Source organism: Parus major, chromosome 2 (assembly GCF_001522545.3).
Source record: "Parus major isolate Abel chromosome 2, Parus_major1.1, whole genome shotgun sequence".
Lineage (NCBI taxonomy): Eukaryota > Metazoa > Chordata > Aves > Passeriformes > Paridae > Parus > Parus major.
The window spans coordinates 85,132,246-85,155,350 of NC_031769.1; the positions used below are offsets into that span (position 1 = coordinate 85,132,246).

The 23,105-nt window shown below is 37.6% G+C and overlaps 1 protein-coding gene across 5 annotated transcripts in view; it reads left to right on the top strand.

Moving 5' to 3' along the window:
* Window positions 1-23,105, top strand: part of FHOD3 (formin homology 2 domain containing 3) — a 373,706-nt gene that overhangs the window by 341,244 nt on the left and 9,357 nt on the right. For 3 of the 5 annotated variants that reach the window (XM_033512166.1, XM_015619233.3, XM_015619234.3), the window contains 4 exons: window positions 156-346; window positions 1,906-2,098; window positions 10,278-10,449; window positions 12,366-12,527. In XM_033512166.1, coding sequence (XP_033368057.1) covers window positions 156-346; window positions 1,906-2,098; window positions 10,278-10,449; window positions 12,366-12,527 — 718 coding nt within the window. Of the gene's footprint in view, window positions 1-155; window positions 347-1,905; window positions 2,099-7,677; window positions 7,708-10,277; window positions 10,450-12,365; window positions 12,528-13,324; window positions 13,368-23,105 lie in introns of those variants that run through there. The other 2 variants (XM_033512167.1, XM_033512168.1) reach the window with 2 other exon arrangements.

Below are 23,105 nucleotides of genomic sequence, written 5' to 3' on the forward strand. Positions count from 1 at the left end.
TTGTTTTAATAATAATTAATAATGTGAATTGATGTTATGCTGCCACTACCTTGACCCTTTCATACACACAGATTGCATCGTTTAGTTATCCAAGTGTACAACTGCAGTGTTTTCACTTCAAGTGTTACCTTTTCTTTTCCTTTCTGTTTTTCCAGGTTGACTTTGAACAACTCCAGGAAAACTTGTGTCAGATGGAAAGACGGTGCAAAGCATCATGGGATCACCTTAAGGCTATAGCAAAGCATGAAATGAAGCCAAGTCTAAAGCAAAAAATGTCTGAATTCCTTAAAGACTGTGCAGAAAGAATCATAATCCTGAAGATTGTTCATAGAAGAATAATTAACAGGTACAGAATTATATTGGTGACAGAAATAACTTGATAGTAAATGACTTGATAAAGTTATGACATCATAAATATGTGTTTTATAAGTGTTTAATGCTTATTCCTGAAAGGAATATTACCGAGTTGTATATGGTGCATATTTTGTTATATAATCCCCACTAAAAAAAGATCCCCACTCCAAAAAGTTCTATATTTTTGACTAAAAAAAGCAATCATCCAGCAATCATTTATCCCCAAGATGCGATGACTGTGTCTTTTGCCTCCTAGTCCTCAAAACCTAGCAGCTTTATAGTTAAGTTGATAGATTTTCTGTTTATCCCTGGATTTCTTTTAAGGAGGCTTGTCTTACTGTCTAATAAACAAGAACTGACTGTAACAAAATAAATGAAGTTTTATTGACAAATTTATTATATGCAGAAGCTGAAACCAGTCTTGTACAATGAGCTCTTTTGTAGGCAGAACCACTCCTATTTGCACGATCTTCGACTATGTGTTTTATGCTTATACCAGCTGAAGGCAGAACTAAGATTCTTCTCCTTAGGATTTGCAGTTGGGTTTAATGAAATTGTGAGAGATTTTACGACTTCTGGATAATTTCCAAATTGCTGTGGTCAAAATTAAGAACTGGATTCCAAATGATCCCAAATTTGTGGGTATACACTTGAGAAGTTGATTCAGCTCTTCTTCTGGTTTTGTAATGACTTAAGGTTTATGCCATAAGTAAGCAAAATCCCAATTGCAATGAAAGGGAAGTGAATTCATTAGTTTCCTGTTGTGTTTATCATGTAAGTAAGATAAATATCAACTTTCTCCTCTGATATCCTGCAACTGCTATGATAGTTCTTAAAAATGTTTTCATAAACTTACATCTTTCTAGGTTTGGGAAGACTTTTTATCCTCAGGGATGTAGATGCACTTAAAAGGAATTCCCATACATTTTTACACATTCAGTGTGCTGCTGTAAATCATGCAATATAGAAGCAATAGTAAAATTTGCAAATAGTGCAAAAGCTCTGAATGCCACAGAAGAAGTAAAACTGTGAGGGTGCCCCAAACTAACATACTTGGTAGATAATATAATTTTATGATCCATTTTGTGAACCAGAAATTCTTTCCTCCTTGTGTTTGCTAGCCTGTAAATCTGCATTCTTCTTGTCTAGACTTTGCCCAACATCCTAAGAGCCTCTTTGAAGTTGCTTGATACAAATAAATAGAATTGAAACTTAATAAGTATTTTTTTCTATAACTGAAATAAAATTGGTCATTCATGTGCCAAATTAGTCATATAAAGTGATGAAGTTCCATAAACATTTTATCTCCTGCATCAGCCTGGGAAAGTAGACTAGGATGAAGTTATCATAGGCTAGACTTTCATGGTTTCAATTATAAAACATACCAATGTTATGCAAAGCATCCATGAAAATTCTGGAGCACAAAGGAAATGATTGAAGCTAGTAAAGTAATAAATGGATTCAGTGAAATATAGCTGTGTTTTGTTTTTTTTCCAAGAGACCATCAATGAAGATTTTTTCCCTTTACATTTATAAACTCATTTTTTCCAGGTTTCACTCATTTTTGTTATTTATGGGCCATCCTCCCTACGCAATACGTGAAGTCAACATCAATAAGTTCTGCAAAATTATTAGTGAATTTGCTCTGGAATACCGCACCACCAGGGAACGAGTTCTGCAGCAAAAACAGAAACGAGCTAACCACAGGGAAAGAAACAAGACCAGAGGGAAAATGATAACAGATGTAAGTGGCAAATGGCATCTCCCATAGCATGGATTTTTAAAACTTTCACTGAATGTGGTATATGAAGAGTTGTTACTCTATTTTTATTTTTAGAGGTCCTTGTTCTGTAAGTAATGAACTCTCCCCTATTAGCAGACAAAACTTGCAAGTCCTTGGTTGTGTATATTTTCTGCTTCATAAAAATGTAGAACAAACTGAAATTAATTATCCAAAAAGAGCTTCTCTGTGTGCTGCACAGTGTCCAGAATATCTAGAAGATATCAGGAGCTGTGTGTATCTGATCAGCCAAGAATATGAAAGATTAAAAAAACTGTAGAAATTAGACTCCTAATTGAGAACATAATTTAGATGATGAATCATTGTAGACATTTAAGTGATTGCAGCCAAATTTTAATGGATTTTTTCCTCCATCTTTGAATATTCTAATATAGTTTTGAGTCTTGGCATTTTATCTGTTTTTATGTCTGTATATATATATATATATATGCACATATACATATATTTCATGTGCATGCACAGAAATTTTCTCCTTAACTTTAAAGCACAGACCAGCCAATTTTATGGTAACAGACTACTTTGGGGTTCTGAAAGGATGGACAAATTTATGTCCACAGTAGATGTTCCACTGCAAACTTCTCGACTGTAAGATTGCATATTCATAGACTAAATTAAAATAAGATTAATTTTCTCAGCATAATAGGTTTTAAAATCCCCTTGATTTTTTTTCTATCTTTTTTTTTTTTTTTTTAAGTTGATGTAGTTTGGCTCAATCCAAATAGTATTAAGAAGTTCCAGTACTTAATAAAAGTTTCCAGCTGTCTCAAAATCCAGATCTGGAGTCTCGATTAAATGCAAGTTTTTCATTGCATATGAAGCTACCCCTGCCTTTGGCATGAAAAGCCTGAAGCTGATTACAGTTTTATGGCTCAGGCAACATGATTTAATATAAATATATAAATATATATATATTTATTGGGACTGACATGAATTGAGATTGTATTTAAGTCATTGACTCACAATCAATTGTTGATCTTTCCTGGCAATATCCTGTTTATATTTGGAAATCTGCCCCATCTAGACAAAATGTTAAACCTGCATTATTATCAAAGACTTTTTATTTTGGTGTAGTCTCATGTTAAGGAAGAGGCTCTGATTTTATACAAAGGGTATAGTGTAGTCATACATATTTTCAAAACTACCACTGGAGAAGTGAGATCACTTTTTTCAATTGCTTCTTGGTTTTCCTGATGTGGTCTAAAGGAGCCAAAAGACAGCATTAACCAAAGAGTTTTGTAAATTAAAATTTTCATTCCCTCACATAGATTTGACACTTTTTACTGGTTTAAGCAAGACTGAGATGTAAAGGAGTTACTCTTTTCCTCAAATGTGTTCCTACCATTTAATGTAGTGTTTATGTATTATCCATCCAGAATAACTGCTGTGGCGGACAAAAAGCTTGTCTGTATCCTGTTCCTGCAGAAAATGCGAGAGAGAAAGGAGTTCTGGTCACTGGCAGCTGGGTTCAGGAGGCAGAGAAATGGGACTCTTTCAAACCAGAAAGTCGCAGGCTTGATAGTGAGTCAGCAAGGGGCAGAACCAGGACAATGGCCATCTTCTGAAAATGGAGAGAAGGAGGCATCAAGGCCTTTCCCAGAACAAAAGTACTATTGGAAGAAGATCTCTTGTTAATCTCAAGATGATGTTGAGATTTGGCAAGAACTAAATGCCATCTGACAGCTAGTGTTACACCAAGAAATATCTTGCAGGTCTTAAAAAAGGGAGCATAGTTTGCCTATCTCTAATTTATAACTATAGAAGAAGCTTAGTTACTAGCTTGAAACCAAAAAGCCTGCACGAGTGAAAAACAGCAGTCTTTAAAACTGCCCTTACAGGAATGTTCTTTAAGGGAATTATTAATGTGGCCACATAGTTATTTCAGAACTTAGCTAAATCTCTTTCACCATAGCCCAGTAATATGGCCTCATTTACCTTTTATTTGAACTGCAGTATATGGTAAAACTGAATTCAAGTTGCATCAGACTATTTGTCACAGCTTCCTCTGACAACTTCAAAGTTATATCTACCTCAAAACAAGTTTCCAAGTCAGCAGGATGGAAGATATTTATGTGTGAAGAATGATGAAAATGTGGAATTTTATTGTAGTTTTGTTTTGGCTGTGGTTTGTATCTGGTCTTGATTTTCTTAGTGTTTTATATTTGAAGGCTTGGAAAGGGGAGATAGATCAGTAATGCATTGACAGTGGTTCACTAGTTACAAAATACTTATAGAAGAAAGCTGAGATCTTGACATTGGAAAAAAATTCTTTATAGAAAGTGATTATGATATGCAGTAGTCATAGAGAATCTTACTTTCTGTTTTTGGTGGCCTAAAAGTATTGTGCAGTTATTTGAAATTTACCTCCCTGTCCTTTTGAAAGTTTCCTCAGGGTTTCATTTTTATCACCTCACAGTATACTGCTTTTAGGCAGACAGAGAGTAATTTTAACAAATTAAAAAGGAAAGGAATAAGCCAGAACCAACCCAGTTCTTAAGGAGAAGGCCTGTATCTCTTAAACATTGTCCCCCCCTGCAGACTTGGAAGGCAGAGGGGTGTTCTCTTTGCATGGAGAACTTGCATCAGCTTCAACAACTTCAGCTTCAACTGCTCACAACAGCTTCAACATGGAGTAATGCTGAGGAATACAATGGGGAATATTTCCAGTCTTTCTTTCAGCCTTTTACCACAGATACCTTTGTGTTTATATGTTCTTTAATAGTTGAAGTGGACTGGGCACTGTCAGTTTAAATCTTGGTGAATGTTGACTGTAGGAGAGGGCTAAGGAAAAGAGAAGAGCATTGCTTTGCCACAGTTCCACAGGGAAAATTGCCTAGCCTCTGTACCCTTATATCTGGCTTTAGCCAATGATAGCAATCATTTCAGGCACTCTAAAAATAACAAGCAAGAAAAATAGGGAAGAAATGCAATTATAGATACAAGTCTGAACTTTTATATTATTTTTAATACTAGTAGGTAACATAAGCATCTGTCTCCCAGATTTATGAAGCTCTGCTTTTCACAATACTTAAGAGTCTCAATTCCAAAATTACTATGTAATAGACATAATATTTTGAATCAGCAAATCCACTGCACAGAAATGCAAGACTAAAGGAAAAATGTGAGGGCAGGAGGAAGGGAAGGAGGAAGATCTCAAACTGTCCTCTAACATCCAATATTAAATGACAGAAGAATCAAATGCCCAAATGGCATCAAATATTTTTCCTTCAAATTAACATCTTGTGTCTGCAAGTGGTATTCAGTATAGCAATATTCTTTCAGTGCTTTTTGATAATATCACATGTTAAAAAATTCATAATTTATTGCTATTTCTCAGTGTTTTTGTAATGATGACACAATGACATACAAGGTAGAATACAAGGTACTTAGACATATAAGAATACAAGACATACATGGTACACACCAGGGTAAGAGCAGATTTCCTAGTGAAACATAAGGTTGATTCCTTTATTTTGTTGCTTTTACTCCTGTTGTCAGTATTTGCTAGAGGCAAATGCCTCTTCAGACATGGAAATATGAAGAGGGTGGTGAATTATATTTCCTGTGCACTGGAGCGGCTTTGGCTGTAGGACAGTGGTTCTAGGAGTGAGTCCTCTCCATGTGGAGCAGGAGGGAGAGAAATGGTAATGCCCAAGTACTGGAGATGAGCAAAGTCAAGCAGAGAAGTGCCCTTGAAGTGAGTCAACAGCAAATTATTCCTAGCTAGATTAAATGGGCTGGAAAGCCAGCAGCTGGGAATTTACCCTGTAAAAATCTAACTTGATATAAAGTAATACTATAATACCTTTTTGTTTGGAGCACAGACTTTGTAATGTGTTTTCTCTACTGTTTAACCTTGCCCTGACTGCCTTTTTGCATTGTTTAGCTTGATTTGTTCTCCTGCTGCCCTTTACTCATTAGCTGGATGAACAGAATGATACAATAGATTAGCTTGTAGGTAAGTAGGTTGGTAGGTAGGTAGGTAGGTAGGTAGGTAGGTAGATAGATAGGTAGATAGATAGATAGATAGATAGATAGATAGATAGATAGATAGACAGATAGTTAGATAGATGGAATTAGAATACAAGACTGTTTGTACTTCTTATTCTTCTTTCTGTTTCTTACTTGTGAAAAAAAGTGAATAGTGGTCCTCTTCAGAAGAATTGCTTTATAGAGTGACTCCCTGCCCCCCAGGGGACGGAAAAAAGACAAACAGATAATTTTAATGCAAAGGGAACATACCTATCATGGTCCCTTTGCAAAACACAGTGCCTGTGTTTCTGTCAGTACCACTGTGTCCAAATTAGAATAAGCATCTCACTCTTTGCATAAAACATACCCTTAAAAAGTAATGTTAATGGGCTGCTCAGCAGTCACAGCTAATCTTCTTATGGAGATTGTGCTGAAGCTAAACTGAGGGCCAAAGTAAATCAGGCTTTCATTTTTAATGATGAATGTTTCTGGAACAGAATGTATCAATCCCAGACAGAAATCAGAGCTGAGATGGAGATAAGGTCAAAAATGTGTATTAGAAACACTAGGGAGAAAAATACTATTGGCAAAATGCTTCTTCTAGAAGAAACAAAACAAAATCCACAAATTAAAAAAAGCATAAAATTTTTGGACTATGTTTTCACTTTATAAACAATCAAACTGAAAATTATGGAAACAAGGAGCCCAGATACTTGAGAAGCCATGTTTTACTTTGGGAAACTTCCATGTGGGGCATCTTCTAACCCAGTGAAGAATTCCTAAGGCATTTGGGAACACAGATCTAAATAGTTTGCTAATTCCCTGTAAATCCCCAAATTTAAGAATACTCCATATCGCACAATACTTTTTTATGTCTGTGCATTTAATAGTAGTGCAACCATCAAGATAGTTTTGGATGCCTGCTGTCACAGAGGGTGAAAGCCCTGAGTAACATTGGATAATTGCATCTCTCTGATTTTCAGGATCAGGTATCAGGCAGCTACTGAAGAACTTTAAGCATTTATTGAAAGACTACCCAGCATTTGATTTGAGTGCTCTCTTGAATTGGAAGTTGAAAAACCCCAGCTTAAAAATGGAATTAAAACAAACACTTAAGTGCAGAGAAAAGGAATTGCCAAGAAGTTGACCTCTGCACTGAGAGAAACAACAGCCAGGACCTCCCTGTGCTGCACAGAGCTGGAAGAAGAAGGAGTCCTACCTAGTGTTGTCAGTTTCCATGGGGCAAACAACCACATGACTCAAGGGAGAGAAAGAGGATGGGGTAGGGGTAGTTTCAGTTCACCATTTCTGTAAGAAAAATCAGGAAATTTCTACATATCCTACTGGCAGTGACAGTCTGCTCTACATACAATCAGCTAAAAACAAGAGAAAGCTGATTGTCTAAGGAATGAATTCCTTTTATGTCTTCTATTTTTATGTCCTCCTATTGCATAAACACTACCATGGTTACCTCTTACTCTGACATGGTTTGACGGTGCTGTCTTTCCTAAATCTTGCTGTTTGTCCTTCTCCACCTTGTCGTTTGTTTCCAGTGGCAGACCGATGAAGAGGAGGATGTTGAGGTATGGTTCTTCGAAAAAGCATGTCATCCCATGTCTCCTGTGTGCTGTGACATCTAATTTCTAACTCAGTATGGACTGTTCAACTCCATCTGCTCAACTGGAACTATGAACCATGACATATTACTCATACCTTTCTGTCTCAATCATAAGAATGCATTTTTACAGTCAGCTTTAACCATATGCATGCCTGTCCTCTTAAACAAGGATAGCTTTATCTGGGGCCTTAATAATTTTAAGTTTCCTCATTTTTTTTCTTACTATCTGTAGTGTACTGCAAAGTATCCCCATTACCCAAGACATCAGTGATCTAAATGTTATGGGGATCATAAGTTACCTTGGGCTATGGATTACCAGGATAATTTCACACTCATTAGGCTGCATAACCCCACATGGTATTATTTTGTAAAGTTTTAAAACGCATCAGGATATAGGGATGTTAAGCATATACTAACTGTTTGCCTTGCTGTATAAAAAGAGAATGAGACACTTCATTCATCATAGAGGTGAGCCATGGAGTAATTCATGTATCTATCATGAAGTGCTCCTGAAGGTGAGCTATATTCATATTCTAGCTATATTCATAATAAAAGGTTATTGATTTGAGTAGCATCATTTTTGCAATGCATTTTTTGTTCAGCATTAGAGCTTTCTTCAATTTGCTGAACATAAACAATATGGCTTAATGCTCAGTATTTCATAGTGGGGGTCATTTTCTCAGCAGGCTGGGGTTTGTGCAGCAATTTATGGCAACATCTGAAAAATTAAGGAAATTAAATAAAACTTTTGGCTCTAGAGCTTCACCCCCAGAGATGGTTTCTGCTGTATAGCTTAGGGCATGGAAAGAAAATTACATGAATTTGCCTGTTTATGCCAACATGTAACTAACCTGTGTGAACAGGAACTAACAGTTATGTGAAGGCTTTATCCTTTGGAATTTTTTGGAGATTGTATTGATTAGCTGAACAACGAACTTTGTGTAAGAGAGTAGTCTTAATGCAAAAATGGCATGCCATTTCATGGGAGTTTTTCTCTAATATTTTTCTATCTTTTACTTTCACATGTGAAACTCTAACACTTGCATACTTTTCACATCAAAATGTTGCAAGCTAATCTTTTAACAAGAAAACAAACTTCTAACTATCAAAAATAGGTCTCTTACTGATATATTTAGTTCAGTGCCTTTTAGGGATTATTGTTTTGCTACTCAGTTAACTTGCTATCTTACCCCAAAAAGTCACTATGTTAAAACAGAATCGTCCTATCTTTGGTTTCCAGATTACACATTTTCAATTTGCAGTCTTGACATAGAGACTTGATCAAAGCTCTGAAAGTAGGACCAGTCTTTTCTTTCAATTTACCATTCTCTGACAGAAGGATTTGCAGGTTTGCATCCCTTTAACTGACTGGCTTGAAATCACCAAGTGAATAATTAATGTTGTTTATTATGCAAAGAAAGAAGAGAATGCAGCACTTGTCCTTTCATCTGTGCTGAATTAGATCAAGAAAGATTAAAAGGAAAAACAAAACATATTTCGGTGTCTGATGTTGGACTGATAGGAGTGAGAGTACCGAAGTTTATTATTATCTGTTGATGCCTGTTTGCTGTCAACAGGGTCGGTATTTCCTGCAGTCAGGGCTGTATTTTCAATGTGCTTTGACCTTTCTGTAGATAAGAGCATAGTGGCAAATACCAGCATCCAAGCCCTTTGGAAGCTGAGTCTGGGAAGGGAGAGCAGCCCAGCAATGCAAGCCCTTCTCCTTAGAAAGTACCCACTTCTGCTGCTCCCACACTTTCCTAGGTGGTTGTTTGGGTCACAGGTGGGGCTGCTGCATACCCACTCTGTGCTTGCCCAGCTAGTGTAGCTGCTGTTGTTCGTGTACTCGTGGTGACAGGGAAGTGGAGGGCAGACTCCTCAATCTCTTGTGTGGTTTTGTTTGTTGTTCTGATTTCTGACTGTAATTTTTGTGTTTTGGCCATAAACAGTTTGTCTGGGTGTTTTGGGACAAGGGACTTTTTAAGCATTAATGGTAATGTGTATTGAAGTTACTTGTAGATAATTGTGTTTTAGAGTGGTTTGAGAGTTTTCTATTCAGCAAGGCAGAGAGCCAAGAGAGAAAGGTGTCTCTTCCTAGATCACTGTCCCCATTTTGCCTTGCTACTGAAAGTTGATTATATACCAAAAACAGCAATTTCTTTTTTTCTGTTGGGTTTCATGCTATTCCTCTCAGCATTATGCCTGACCCCAGATCAGGCCCGGTCTGGATCGAAGGTTTCAAAGCAAGTCCTTGCTTTGTACCTTTTACTCTCAGACATAAGGTCAAAATTACAAAGCTTGAGCTAATGCATCTGGTTTTCCTCTGTGTCTACTCCCTGCTGTCACCCTGTTTCAGGTTTATTTCCGGTCAAAGTAAATGCTCTGGGAGAGGAGCAACTGTTACAGGGCTCTTTTGGGAATAGCTGCACTCTGAACCAAGCCTGCGAGGACACGTCTTTCCTTGCAATTCGCAGTCAAGCCCCTGGCCTATTGTTCATGCTGTTGTTGAAACAACAAATCCTTTTCCTCCCACAGTCTGGCAAGTTCTCCAGCAGCTCCCCGCCCTGCCAGAGCCAGCCCCAGGGCCTGCAGTACGCCGAGGATGCTGCCGAGCACGAGAACATGAAGGCTGTGCTGAAGACCTGCTCCATGGGTGGGGACAGCACCATGGCACTGGGCATCCGCACTCGGAGCCGGGCCAGCCGAGGTAAGTGCCAAAATTTCCTCTTAGCCACCTTTCTTGGGCTGTGGTAGCTGCACAGTGGCCCAAACATGGGTCATTTTCCCCTGGCATTGCACTCACAGCTGAAAAGGTGGAAGGGAAAGGAGAACATCCCAGTGGTGTTTTCATGATAGAAGTGATGTGAGGCATGGGGTTGAAGAAGAATATTTCTGAAGTTTCAACACATAGATCACAGCCAGAGTAGGGACATGAGGAGTCCAAGTCTGCAGAAATTTTCAGTTCTCCCTGCATATGATGATGGTGACTGCCCACTACTCACCATGAAAGCAAAATGGAGACTGCAGAATCCAGGATGTGGTTTTGTCTTTATTTTCAATAGAAGCAAGTAGAGGGTAGCAATTAAAATTCAAGTGAAAAGACCTTTCAGTATTTTATGAATGACTACAGAGAAATCAGGGATGAAATGAGGAAATGGGTAGGAAGAAAGTGATGTGTCTTTTAACCACCTCCCTGCTAAACTTCAAAGGTAATGGGTACTTCCTTTTGTCTTCCCCTTACCACTCCCATACTTGCAATACGTGGAAGATAGCTTTGGAGTAAAGATGAAGCACCAAAATTAAAATCTTCATTTTTTTCTCTGGTATTTCTTCTCCTTCATATCTGGATATCTTACACTTTCTTAATATTTTTTTTTTTATACAATTGATACCACATCCACAGCATCCAACTCTTAAGTCTGTGTGTGTATACTTATGCTTAAAACCATGATCCTGGCTAATTCAGAAGTTTTAGAGTCCCAATGTAAGAAGCCAGTCAGCTAACTAAAGTACAAAGATTAAATAATTCAAGCTTCACTGCAACAAGCTGAACAGCTGCAGTAATCCACTGAATGCTGATTAGGAGAGTGTCCTGATTGTGTTCCCCAGACGAATAGCAGAGACAGAAGATGGGTGAGCCAGACAAGAGCTTGTCAGGAGCACTGTTGTAATAGAACTGCTTCTGAAAAGCCAGGAGATGAGGCAGCCGAGTCTTTACCTAATCAAAGCTGTTTATGGACTTCAGGAATGTGGTATAAATGGCTTTGCAATTGTACCACATCCACTCTTTTGCAAAGCTCGCTGTCAATGTTCACACTGCACACTAGCCTTCAAATAATTTAAAAACAAAATGTACACAACAGTAGCCAGTAGTGCAGGAACCCAAAGACATGTTACACAGTGCTCTGTGGAGTAAGGAGTGCCAAAGCCTTGGATTTGGAAACATGGCTCACTTGTTTGTGGTTTTACCAAAACTGCTTTCAGCTTTTCAGCTTGCCAACAACTCTTTCACTCAGGTAGCACACACAGACACATATCAGGACACATACAGCTCTGTGATAAGAAGGTGAATTCTTCATTGTGAAGGGGACAAGACATGTCAAACCACACTTTATGCCCTTTTCTTCTCTCCTTTGCTCTAGGTTGTGATACAGATGCTTAAAAAATTTTATCTTTCTTTCAGTACAAAAGGACTTGTCTTTTCAATTTACATCTATCTCTAAGTTGTGCCATGTCTTCTAGTGTCTTTGTAAGAGGAGCAAAGAGAAACATGGTCACACAACACTATCCATCCTTGGCTTACAGGCACCCTCTAGCAGCCATTTACCAGTTGTGTGATAAAGAGCAAGAGACTGAGTCTTAAAGGAATAGAAAGTGTGTATATAAATATATATATATTATAACTGTGTTTGAGCTCTTGGCTCTCTGCTGGTGCAGCAAAGAATCTAGTTTATTATTTAGAAATATTCTCCATTAGGCAGATCCTTCTTCTTTGGTTGAATTGAAGCTGGTATGACTGAGCTGCCTGCTATAAATTCCCAAAAAAACACAATTGCAAAACCAAAGTGACACAAGAGACTTCCTCTCTTCTTTTCCCCGAATTGACTTGCTGGACTTTTCCAGGCCGTATCGGTTCATGGAACGCTGGCAACGACGATTCACCGAACGCAACAGATGACGCTGCGGATGAGATCATGGATCGCATTGTCAAGTCCGCCACCCAAGTGCCAAGCCAGCGAGCGGTGCCTAGAGAGAGGAAGCGCTCACGAGCAAATAGGAAGTCATGTGAGTATAAGGCTATTAAACTGTTCAAAGTAAGGGAAGGTGCAAATATTTATGTATATCGGTGTAGGAACCAGGTCTTTGGTAGGCAGACATGCATTGGGAGTGGCTTGAGTGTGTGCTTGTGATTGGCTTATCTTCCTCTTACTATTGTTTAAACAGTGTTGTATGCAGTGGGTGACTCTGTCTTCTACAGAACTTGAAATGTCCTTAGCAGAATGAAAAGAATGGTTTATGGTGCTTCATGACAGTACTTTTGCATAACTAGAGAATTCAAATCAGGACCTCAGATGGAGACTGCTTAAAATGCTGTAAACTACTGTGAACTGGCATAAAGGTTAATAGTTGTGTCTGTAGCTGAACTTATTCATAAAGCAAAAAAAAAAAAAGTACTTTGAGCTATTTCACCTTTTAAAATCTTTCTCTCTCGTGCTGTATGCTATCTTTCCGCAGCCCTGAAAACAAAATGTCTACTGCTGCTTGGCTGCAAAGTGGTTATAGAGGAGTTTAACTTCCACTGGGAAGAAAAGGTAGCACATTTATAAGGTGGTCTTTCAATGGTGTATTGTGGCCTTGGGGTTGAGCTGCAGCACCTAAGTTTAAGGAGTTTGGTTTCACGGTTTAGTAAATCCAGTGTTTAAGAAGTGATGAACTTTCTGGGTTTGTTTTTTTTTTCCTCATGTGCAGAAACTATTGCAAATACTATGAGAAGGATAACTACCCAAAGAACATAAGATTTTAGTGTTTAATGTCATTTACCATATGTGGCTTTTTGACTACCTTTCCATCCATTTTTTTAGCATTTCTGGGAAGTTAGGACAAAGAGGAGACAACAACAGTGAGTGAAAAATGACACAGATTTTCTTTTTTTGTGGAGTTTTTCTAACATAATGGGTGATCAAAAACACTTGGTATTTGCTATCAACTAGCATGTGCTGAAAGCATATTCACTTTCCCAAACATTCTAAGAAAGGAACTTCTGCACGTGGCAAGAGCAGAGGCAAAGTGGACATTCTGGTTAGATGAGCCAGTCTTTAAACAAAGAAAATGAGCTGACACTGGATTGTCTGTCTTCCTTTCTGTCATACACCGTGCCTTACCTCTTTCTGGCATCACCTGCTGCTACCCACTTCTCCACACAGTTCTGATGTTCTGCACACGCTGACTGTTGCAGTTGGCTTGTGCATATCAAGTAAATCCCCTGTATGTTTGCCTATTTCCATGCTTTATCCCTATTTCCATGATTTATCCCATGCTAAAGTATTTCCCACTGTGTTCATACAGACGTATACCAAAGCCTCTTATTCCTAATTTTTGCCAGATACTTTTTGTCCCAAGGAATCACTTGCTGTAGAAACAACAAAACAGGATAATGATAAGAAAAAATACTATATTTTTTCAGTGGAACTGTCTTTTATATTCAGTAAAAACATTATCAGGGATTAAACATTCAGTAAATGTTTAGGCTGGGACTGATTTCCATCGTAATTAATCATGATAGAATCCAGCTCTTGTGCTTGTTTGTTCTTCAAGATCTGGATGAGACTCTTAAGTGGATTAAAAGACAGTTTCAAAACAAACATAAAGTTCAGTAGTTTAATGTCCCTTTTAGCAGACATGTGCAGAAGCGTGCAAGGAGAATATCCTAACTGAACTGTTTCGCTCTGATAGATAGTCAATATACCTGGATGATGAATTAATGCAATAGTTTATCTTCAAAATACACTCAGCTGGACTGATAATATTACATCTCCAAGAAATGAAGAGAAATCAGCCCTTGCTACTGCATGATGTGAGTTAAATGAGCAGAAAATATTCCAGTTAGAAACACATAAACATATAAGAGAATAGATTTTTAGGCATATCTCAATGATTTAGATTAGCAGACACTATGATATTTATTACCTGTAGAGCAAAGAAACCCTATTATCTGATAAGTTTGATTCATCACCTTCAATCTTCAGACTCCCATGCACATCTTCAGGCTTTTGCCATGAGCTTGGTATTCCATCTATTCATGGACATCAAAGAGAAACTCACTTGAAAGGAATTCTATTCCCTGTGTATCATGTTGCATATGTCCTATTGCTTTCAGTACACAACTTGTCAGGCTTACTTCACATTCAGCAAAGATTTTAGTGAGCATGAACTGAGATACATGGTTTTAGCAAAATCAGAAACCCAAAAGATTTATATGCAGTTGCACTATAAACATTTGCTGTGGTTCCAGCAGAAGATTCTCATGGGCAAAGGTTTTTTCTCATAAAAAAAGACAGTGAAATGTGAAGCAAAAAAAAACCCAAAAAACAAAACAAAACAAAAACTAATTACTCAAGTCATTTATAGTTAGGGGAAAGCACAAATAGGTTTATGGAAAATTTTATATTCAGGAAAATATTTATATTCAGGAAAATATTTATATTCAGGAAATTGTTGCAATGGGAAAATGAGACATCTTGACATGTTCATTTGAAGCATTTTACCTTTTGTGGTTGTTGAGCAGTGTGACTGTACCTGGCATGGAGAGAGCTTGGATAGGGCATAATGGTGTAGAAGAGTTTGAAAGCTCAGGGTAATCATCAGAACTATGAAATAGGAGGAGAAATATGGCAGGGAGTCATCCAACAAAAGACAAATGGAAATGTCTGTTGATTGAAGATAGGAAGGATCACTGATAAATCAAGATATGACTAGTAGGAAGAAATTTGTTCAGTGGGAGCTGAAGTGAATTACAGAAATCTAAGGTACCTGGAAAGTATCTAACAACTGAATTTCTGTGGTGATCTGGAGAGATTTTGTGCTAGACCTTTACACAGTGGAAGATTTTCAGGATCAAATTTGTCATTTGGAAGTAAAGTAGTCAACTGGAAGTCACTGCCTTATGACAGGTGTTCAGTGACCTGCCTACCAGCTATACTAGAGTGGTATTATATCTGAGAAAATAACATTGCAGTTGTATTTGTTCATCAGAAAGCCACAGGATTGAATGAGCCACAGAAACTGAAATGCTCTGTCACCCCCTCGAGGTAATCGTTCAAAGACAGCTTCAAAGGATGTTGCCATGGGATGCTTCTGCTGTTTTGGGGTTTTTTTCTCTTATATTTATATTCTGTGTGTAAAAATAAAAAGACCCCAGCCACTAGAGATGTCAGTTCAGCAAGTTTTAAAAGCATAAAAATTTAGGCATAAGAATTAAGTTTAAAATATACTGTTTCTTTTCTTGAAGTCTGAGGGCAGCTTTCTGTGAGAAGGTTTTCTATAACATGATAGGGAGATGTTCAACTTAGCAATGAAATAAAGATAATATAATTAGGATTGTCTGGTTCTCCTGTAAGTTTAGGAAAGCCTTCACAAATGGTGCCATAATAAACAATGAGTGCAAGGGAAAGTTGGGATAAGAAAGTTCTAAGAATCACTCTACTTGATCGTCCAAATTTCATAAAGACTAGCAGTATCATCCATAAGATAAAATTTTTCACTTACATATATTTAGTTAAAGAGCCTGCCAAAATTCCATAATAGCAAATAGGAAGATGCTACTCTTTTCTTTCTTGTCCTGGCTGTCTATTTAAATGTAGATCCCTTAAAAGAAAAGCAGTGTTCTCAGGATTGGACTCTTGCTGTGGTGTCATCTCTGTGTTGGTCTCATTGAACTAGATGTATCTGTCTCAGGAGAATGATACAATTCCTATGAGTCAGCATCAGGAAAAAATCATACTCCAGTTTATTGAACATGAATAAGCATACAGAAGATATTTCCACTAATTCTAGCATATGCTGGGCAACACTTGTGAATGCTTAGAAATTGTGAGCAACACTTGTGAATTCCTTAGAAATAAAGAGCCAAACAGGGCTATTTATTTCTAAGGAAATAGCTCTTTAAATCTGGCTTGACTGTGCAGCACTGTTTGCATCTAGATCTTCATCTGACCCTGAATGATGAACTATAATGTAGGCCCAGGTGTGGCTGGTATGTGATGATGAGTAGCACAGTGATGGTTTTATCAGACGCTGCTGGAGACAGTGCATGGGGATGGTGCAGAGTGAGGGGCTTCTTTTCCCACACATTGTTTTATCTCAGAGCACCTCTCTGTGTGTGCACACACACTTCTGTTACTCTTAGATTTTATTAAAATTGAAAACCTGCTTTAGATTTAAGTTAGAAAAGAGGATTTGGGACACATAACAATTGAATCACAATTTAATATCTGAGTGAGATAACTTGATCAAACTGATTTGTGATGTTTAAAAAAGAGAGAGGCATGGTAATGCCTTGTTCTTTTATCAGGCTTTGAAATAATTTGCTAGCCTAATAATACATCCCATGAGAGACCTTGAGGTTGGAAACATCTCATAAGGATTTATTGATTTATTTGTGTAATGGCTTGCAAGGAATAAAAAATACTTAACAAATCATGATGCAGAAATGGGTCTGTGGCACCACTCAAGTAGGTAGAGATAGGAATTGAGTCAAGTTTACCTGAATCCTAGATAAGTAAGCTCAGGGCTGGTGGATTTAATTTAATTACAGAACATCCTAGGCCAGGTATTTCATACTGTAAAAGTGAAATAGGAATCAGCCTGGTGTCCTCAGGTGCTAAAATGTAGGAAAGAGCTCTGCCAAAGGACCAGGCATGGAGACCATCTTTCAACAAGTTTTAGGACCACATGCAGTGCTGCTTTGGAATAAACATATTGTAAGCAAACAAAGTACTACATGAGACACTATTTGAATCCAAAGGTGCATATTTTTTGTTGAGCATTCATAGGGTGCATTAGTTAACTTATTATTCATATTTTCTGTGTTATTTTCATTATTTTTCAGTTTTATCTGTTATTTTTCAGTTTTGTCTCTCCACTTACTTTTTCTGGCTTTGAAAATGTACAGAAGTGCCAAAATACCAGGAGGGAGACTGTTCTCCTGGTATTTATAGCCTGTCTAAAACCAGGAGTTAATGGAAATTATACTTTTAAAAAATAAAAACCCTACATGAAGAAAGACTATATAAAATGCTTCAAAGGTAAACAACTTTACTTTGAATTTGCAATTAATTATTTAGGATTTGAGTAGCTGGATCCTATCAGGAATGAGAGTGCAGGGCAGAGTAATCTAGTTAGTGATGTATATTTAGGAACCATTCTTTGCATTTAGAAAAAGTAAATGTATGGCTGACGGTATTCAGTATCAAAGTCTGTTTGTCCCTACACAAAGTACTGAAAGGCCAATACATGGTTTTTAAAATGTAATTATTGAATGAAAACAGAATGTGAGATACAGCACTTAGAGCTCTGGCAGCTGGAAGGTTATCTCCATTAGATGCCAAGATAGCTTGAGCTTTGGATGCCTTCTAAGTAATACGTTCTTCCATCCTTAGGGTGGCAAGATCTTTGCAGAAGTAGGAGAATAAAATTCCATGATCTACAATAAATAAAAACAGAACCAATGAATTTAAATTATTAATAACACTAAATGAATTAATGATAAATATAGTTGACCACAGTAAGCTCTAGAAATTGATGTATCTGATCAGGATAAGGTCTCTGTAATCCCCTATTTTATCTGTGCCAGAGGCCAACAACAACAGCTGTAGGAGAACAAAGAGGAGAGGTAGAATCATAAAAGCACAGAATCATTCAGGTTGGAAAAGACCTCCAAGTCCAGCCTTTGACTAAGTACCACCATACCTGCTGTTCTGTTGCATAAGCATTAGCCATTAGTTGCATAACCCATAGAACTTACCATGAGTTTTGATAGTTACAAATTTATTTAAATCTCAAGGCTGAATAGCTGGTTCCATATTTTCAGTTTTGTCCATTGTAATTGATGGCATACATAATTGTGATTATTGATATCAATGCCATTTCTTAGTTGGCATACATTTATTTATAAACATTCAGTTTCTGCTTTACAGTGTGTATTACAGGGTTTTTTAATAGCTTTCTTTTAAGATATCTGATTTTGACAGATAGGGGTCAACTATTCTGTCAGCTTTTTGCATGTTTAAATGTATAGTACCTATGTATTTTTGTTGGCAGTCTCCATGAGTTTCTGACTGTATCTCTCATACCCCAGGATTTGTTCAAGAGTCTTTGCCTAGTGCCAGCACTGTAGAGGGAACTTGCAATCATCCTGTACAATTCTACATCACATAGCCTTCAAAACACAAAAGGGTTTTTGAAAGGCTGGTTTAAATATCTAGCTTTAAAAATTGCTTGTTAAAGAGGCTTAAATTCATTTTCCACTCACTATTTTAGAGGAATCTGTGAGTCACTTCTAAAATGAGCATTATTCCAATAGAAATTATTTCTTTTGGGGCTCCTAGCCTCAAACTTTCTGATTGAAACAGCTTTTTTTTTTTTTGGTTGGCTGGTTTTTGGGTTTTTTTTAATAGAAGTCACATAACAAATTATCCTAGCCTGCACCAATATGTACAGTACTTAACTTTATGCTGGATTCCTGTACCACTATTAGAGATTTTGTAGACTGTAGTATTTGATTAAAACTGGGCAGCATTGTTGTAATACAGCAACTAAAAAAATGGGGAGAAGTCAAGGCATTGATGTGGGAAGTCAGAATTAAATATGCAGTGTTTACAAAAATACATATCTTTCATCCCTGTTTATTTCACTTCACAGGGAGAAGAGAGATATGAACACTACACAGATATTCACATGTACAGATGCATTACAACCCAAGCACAAGGGCATAGTGTAGGAGCAAGGAGAAAACTGCTGCTACACTGGGTGGTCCCAGGTGTTTTAGAGTAGCTGTCACCTGATAGGACTAAGTGCCTGTCCAGGTGAAGCCAGTATCCCCCAGGATCTGACAGCATAGGCAGACCATCCTTGTGCTGTGTCTCCAACACTGGGAGAACCAGAGGCAACTTCCCATGGGCTTCTAGACAAGGTCTTAAAAGTGCTGTAATCTCTCTGGCAATCTCATTTTAGCCAAGTGTTGCTTCCTTAATTTCAGGAGAGAAAGCTGAAGGTAATGCAGGGGAAACTGGCAGGAGATGAGCAGCTGATACAGAGTGAATGCTATCAGTATTATATGTAGGAAAAAATCATGTGTTCCCTGATCACAGCATATTGGCATTGACATTTTCTATATAAATACCATTCTAGTAGACAGTTTTGCTACCTGTTCAGCTGTAGTTCTGTAGGAAGAAGAATTAACTTTATTCCATTTGTTTGCATCTTACAGGAGATAAATTGTTGTTTTCACTTTTGCCAGTTTGCCATTCACTGCATCAGTGAATTCATCTGTTTCTCTCTGATTTCATTTTAATTGATGTATTTTAAAAGTAACGACTTTTGAATTCTTGTCACAGGACTCATTCCCAAAAGTAAGATAGCTTAGAGATATCAAGTATTTTAAAAAATATGGATAGCTGAGTTGCTCACCATTAATCCAAAGTTGATAGGATATGTATTTTGTTTGCTTTCTCTCGGTATTAAAGTTTCTTGCACAGTTTATGTGGTAATTTCTCAGTAATTTATTCCTTATTTGCATCATCCTTCCTTCCTGAAAGATCATGTCTTTCAGCATTCTAGTAAGAACTCAGCGGCAGTGACAAAATCACTGAGTTCTTCTGGAAAGCAACAAGAGAGGGCAGAGAGGTACAACAGAGCAGCTTTTCACACTACCTTTCAGTGCAGCAGAAGTGCAGCAGACACGAATGATCTCCTGCGTGGCTTTCCAGAGCACGGGGCGCTGCCACAGCTGCCAAAGGGAGCCCTCTGCTGCCACCAGGGAGATTAACACGGGGAGCTGGGAAGGCAGGGATTTATTTGCTTGGACACGAGCGTCACAGAAATTATATATATATATATATATATATATATATAGCTTTCTCTAGACAGAATTGCACCATTCTGATTAGACAGAATCTGATCACAGATTCACAAGATTTTGATCACAGTTATTTTTCATCTGATGGGCCCATAGAGAGGATGCCTTTTACTGTTTTATTCCCCACTGTGGATTCCTAATGGGAATAATTAATTGGCATTCCACAGAACCCGGGTGCTCAAGGTTGGTCACTCTCCTCTGCCAAGTCACTCTCCAAGAGACATCTCTGAGTTCAGAGCCTGATAAACCCCCTTAGTGGGTCATTTTAAAATTCCAAATGAAAGGTAAAGGCTGCAGGCCTTAAACACTTACATTAGATTATTTACTTTTTGGATCCCATCTCCTGTCTTTTTCTAACCTGTGCATTGTTAATGCATGGTCTGGTCTTGAAAATAGTGTAGAGTGACTCAGTCATGACTCACTATATATTCAGTCATGCAGCCTTGGCTGCTGGTGAGCTTTATACTCTTGATGCTATACCTATTTTTAGTGGAACACTTCTAACTGGCAAAGTGGGAGAAATTATGAAAGAGGTGGCAGCATAATTGCTTTTAGTAGTAATTCTTCATAGTGGAATTCATGTAAATTAAGGGGGTTTTGTCACAGAAGGCTTTCAAGGAAGGAGTTAAATCTTCTTTTCTGCTCTGCTGTTGGGGCTGTGTAAATGATGATCTGTGAAATACATAAAGTTGGAAACTTTAACAGTTTCAACTGCATGTTAAATATTACTTTGAAAATGCATATGCTCTTCATGCAGCCCAGGTTCTCTAAAGCAGTGTTACTTTTTGTTCCCTATAACATAAGCCACCTGGAGATGAGAAACAAATTTAGCTTTCCTTATTAAGTGCCAATTTGTCCTTTCCCACTGCTAGACTGCTCTTTATGTCACAGCCACCGTAAGTTACACCCAGAGGTGGTTGTGAGCTACTAAATTTCTTGTTAGGAGAGACTTGTGCCATCTATGAAGCGTTGACAGGACTCAAAGCAAAGCTGAAGAAAAATAATACGTAGTAATGTGTTGGTTCCGAGAGCTTTCTTTGTGGCTGACCCAGACAAAGACCACATTTCAGTTGTCTGTACTTCTTCAGAGAAGTGTGTGATACACTCCAAAATTTCACCTACAAATCTCTGAAAGAAATTTGCTACACATAATGTTATAGTATTTCTGTTAAGCATTTAGGCCTACTCGTATTAAGCAATGACATATGCATAATTAAACATAACTTATATAGACAGTGGCATAAAAATATGACAAGGATTCAAATAAGAAAATATGCACAAGGCTGTCTGGATTGAACTTTTGAGTTGCAAATTGCCATTGCTGGACTCACTGTAATAAAGTCCATGACAATATATTAAATGTAAATATATGAGAACATAGACAAAGGGTGCAAACTGCATGTGGATAGGTAACAGAAAGAAAACCCTAAGATACATTAAATGAAATGAGATGATGGAGCTGGCCTGTATTGGCTCTATAATCTACCTATCTATACCCTTCCTGCTATCCTCAGTGTGTAATTTATAGCCACATGGACTTTTCTTTGTTCCAAATCAACTGCTTTACCTTTGCAGCTGGGACCAGGGGAAAGTTCTGTGGCTGCAACATCTTTTTAACAGGAATGGCACTTACTCTGTGACTGAGCAGGAGAATGGTCACATCTATTCTACCTTACAAGTGACTCACACAAAAGCACACATGCCAAAAGCCATTGTAAATGCAAGAACAAATGGTGCTAGCCAGACTGATCTTTACTGTTTGTTGAATCTTTAAAAAAAAAAAAAAATAGGTAGAGAGAGAGGAAATCACAAGTGCTATTTTCTCTTTAAAAAGAAAACAACTAAACCCTATATAATTATATTCTCTGACAAAGCTATGCTTCATGAATTACTTTTTTAAAAAACTTTTCCAGTGTAGTGCAAGGCTGTATATCTCTGTAGATTCTGACCCAACAGGCAGAGTCAAATTCATTGAGTTCATCATAAGCACACTGCATTCTGCCAGAATATCAAATAGAATTCTAGATTTCATGATTAATGACGAATATCATACCCTCTTAACCTCAGAAAAACAACATTTAGCTTCTTGGTTATGGGATCTCAGCAGGCTTTGCTTGTGACAAGAGTAAAAGTTAATTTCTATGTTATGTTTCTTTAGCAAATGTTTTAAAAATTGTTTGAAGAACCTAAAAGGTCATTTGAAAGTCTTATTTTTATTGTCACTGCCTCCAAAATACATTCCATAACTCAGTTTAATGTGATCTGCAGCAGGCCAACAGTTTTACAAGCCAAGATATTATGTCTAGTCCAGTTAGAGACATGACAAAGTTCAGTGAAACAGGGAGAGTGAAGACCTAGGCTGAGAAATGTAATTTTGCATTGTCTATAAAACGTGGAAAGAAAGTATCTCCCTGCATTCAGTTTTGATGATGGAACATGTTCAAGACCTAAGGTAGAGGAACCCTACCAAGCTTTATGACGGAACAGACAAATGACTGAGGACATCTGTGTAACACAATGTCAAGACAAGGTTCACCCACCTCCCACAGCAGTTTTTGCTCCTGTAGATAACTCAGCTTTGTCCTGGATTCATCACCCACAAGCCTCCATATTTAACAAGTCAGTGCAGATAATAGTGGGGCTGGAACTTGTGTTACTATGTATACTGCACCCATCCCTTGTATCTTCAGATGAGGAAATATATTATAATTTGTGCCTATTAAATACAA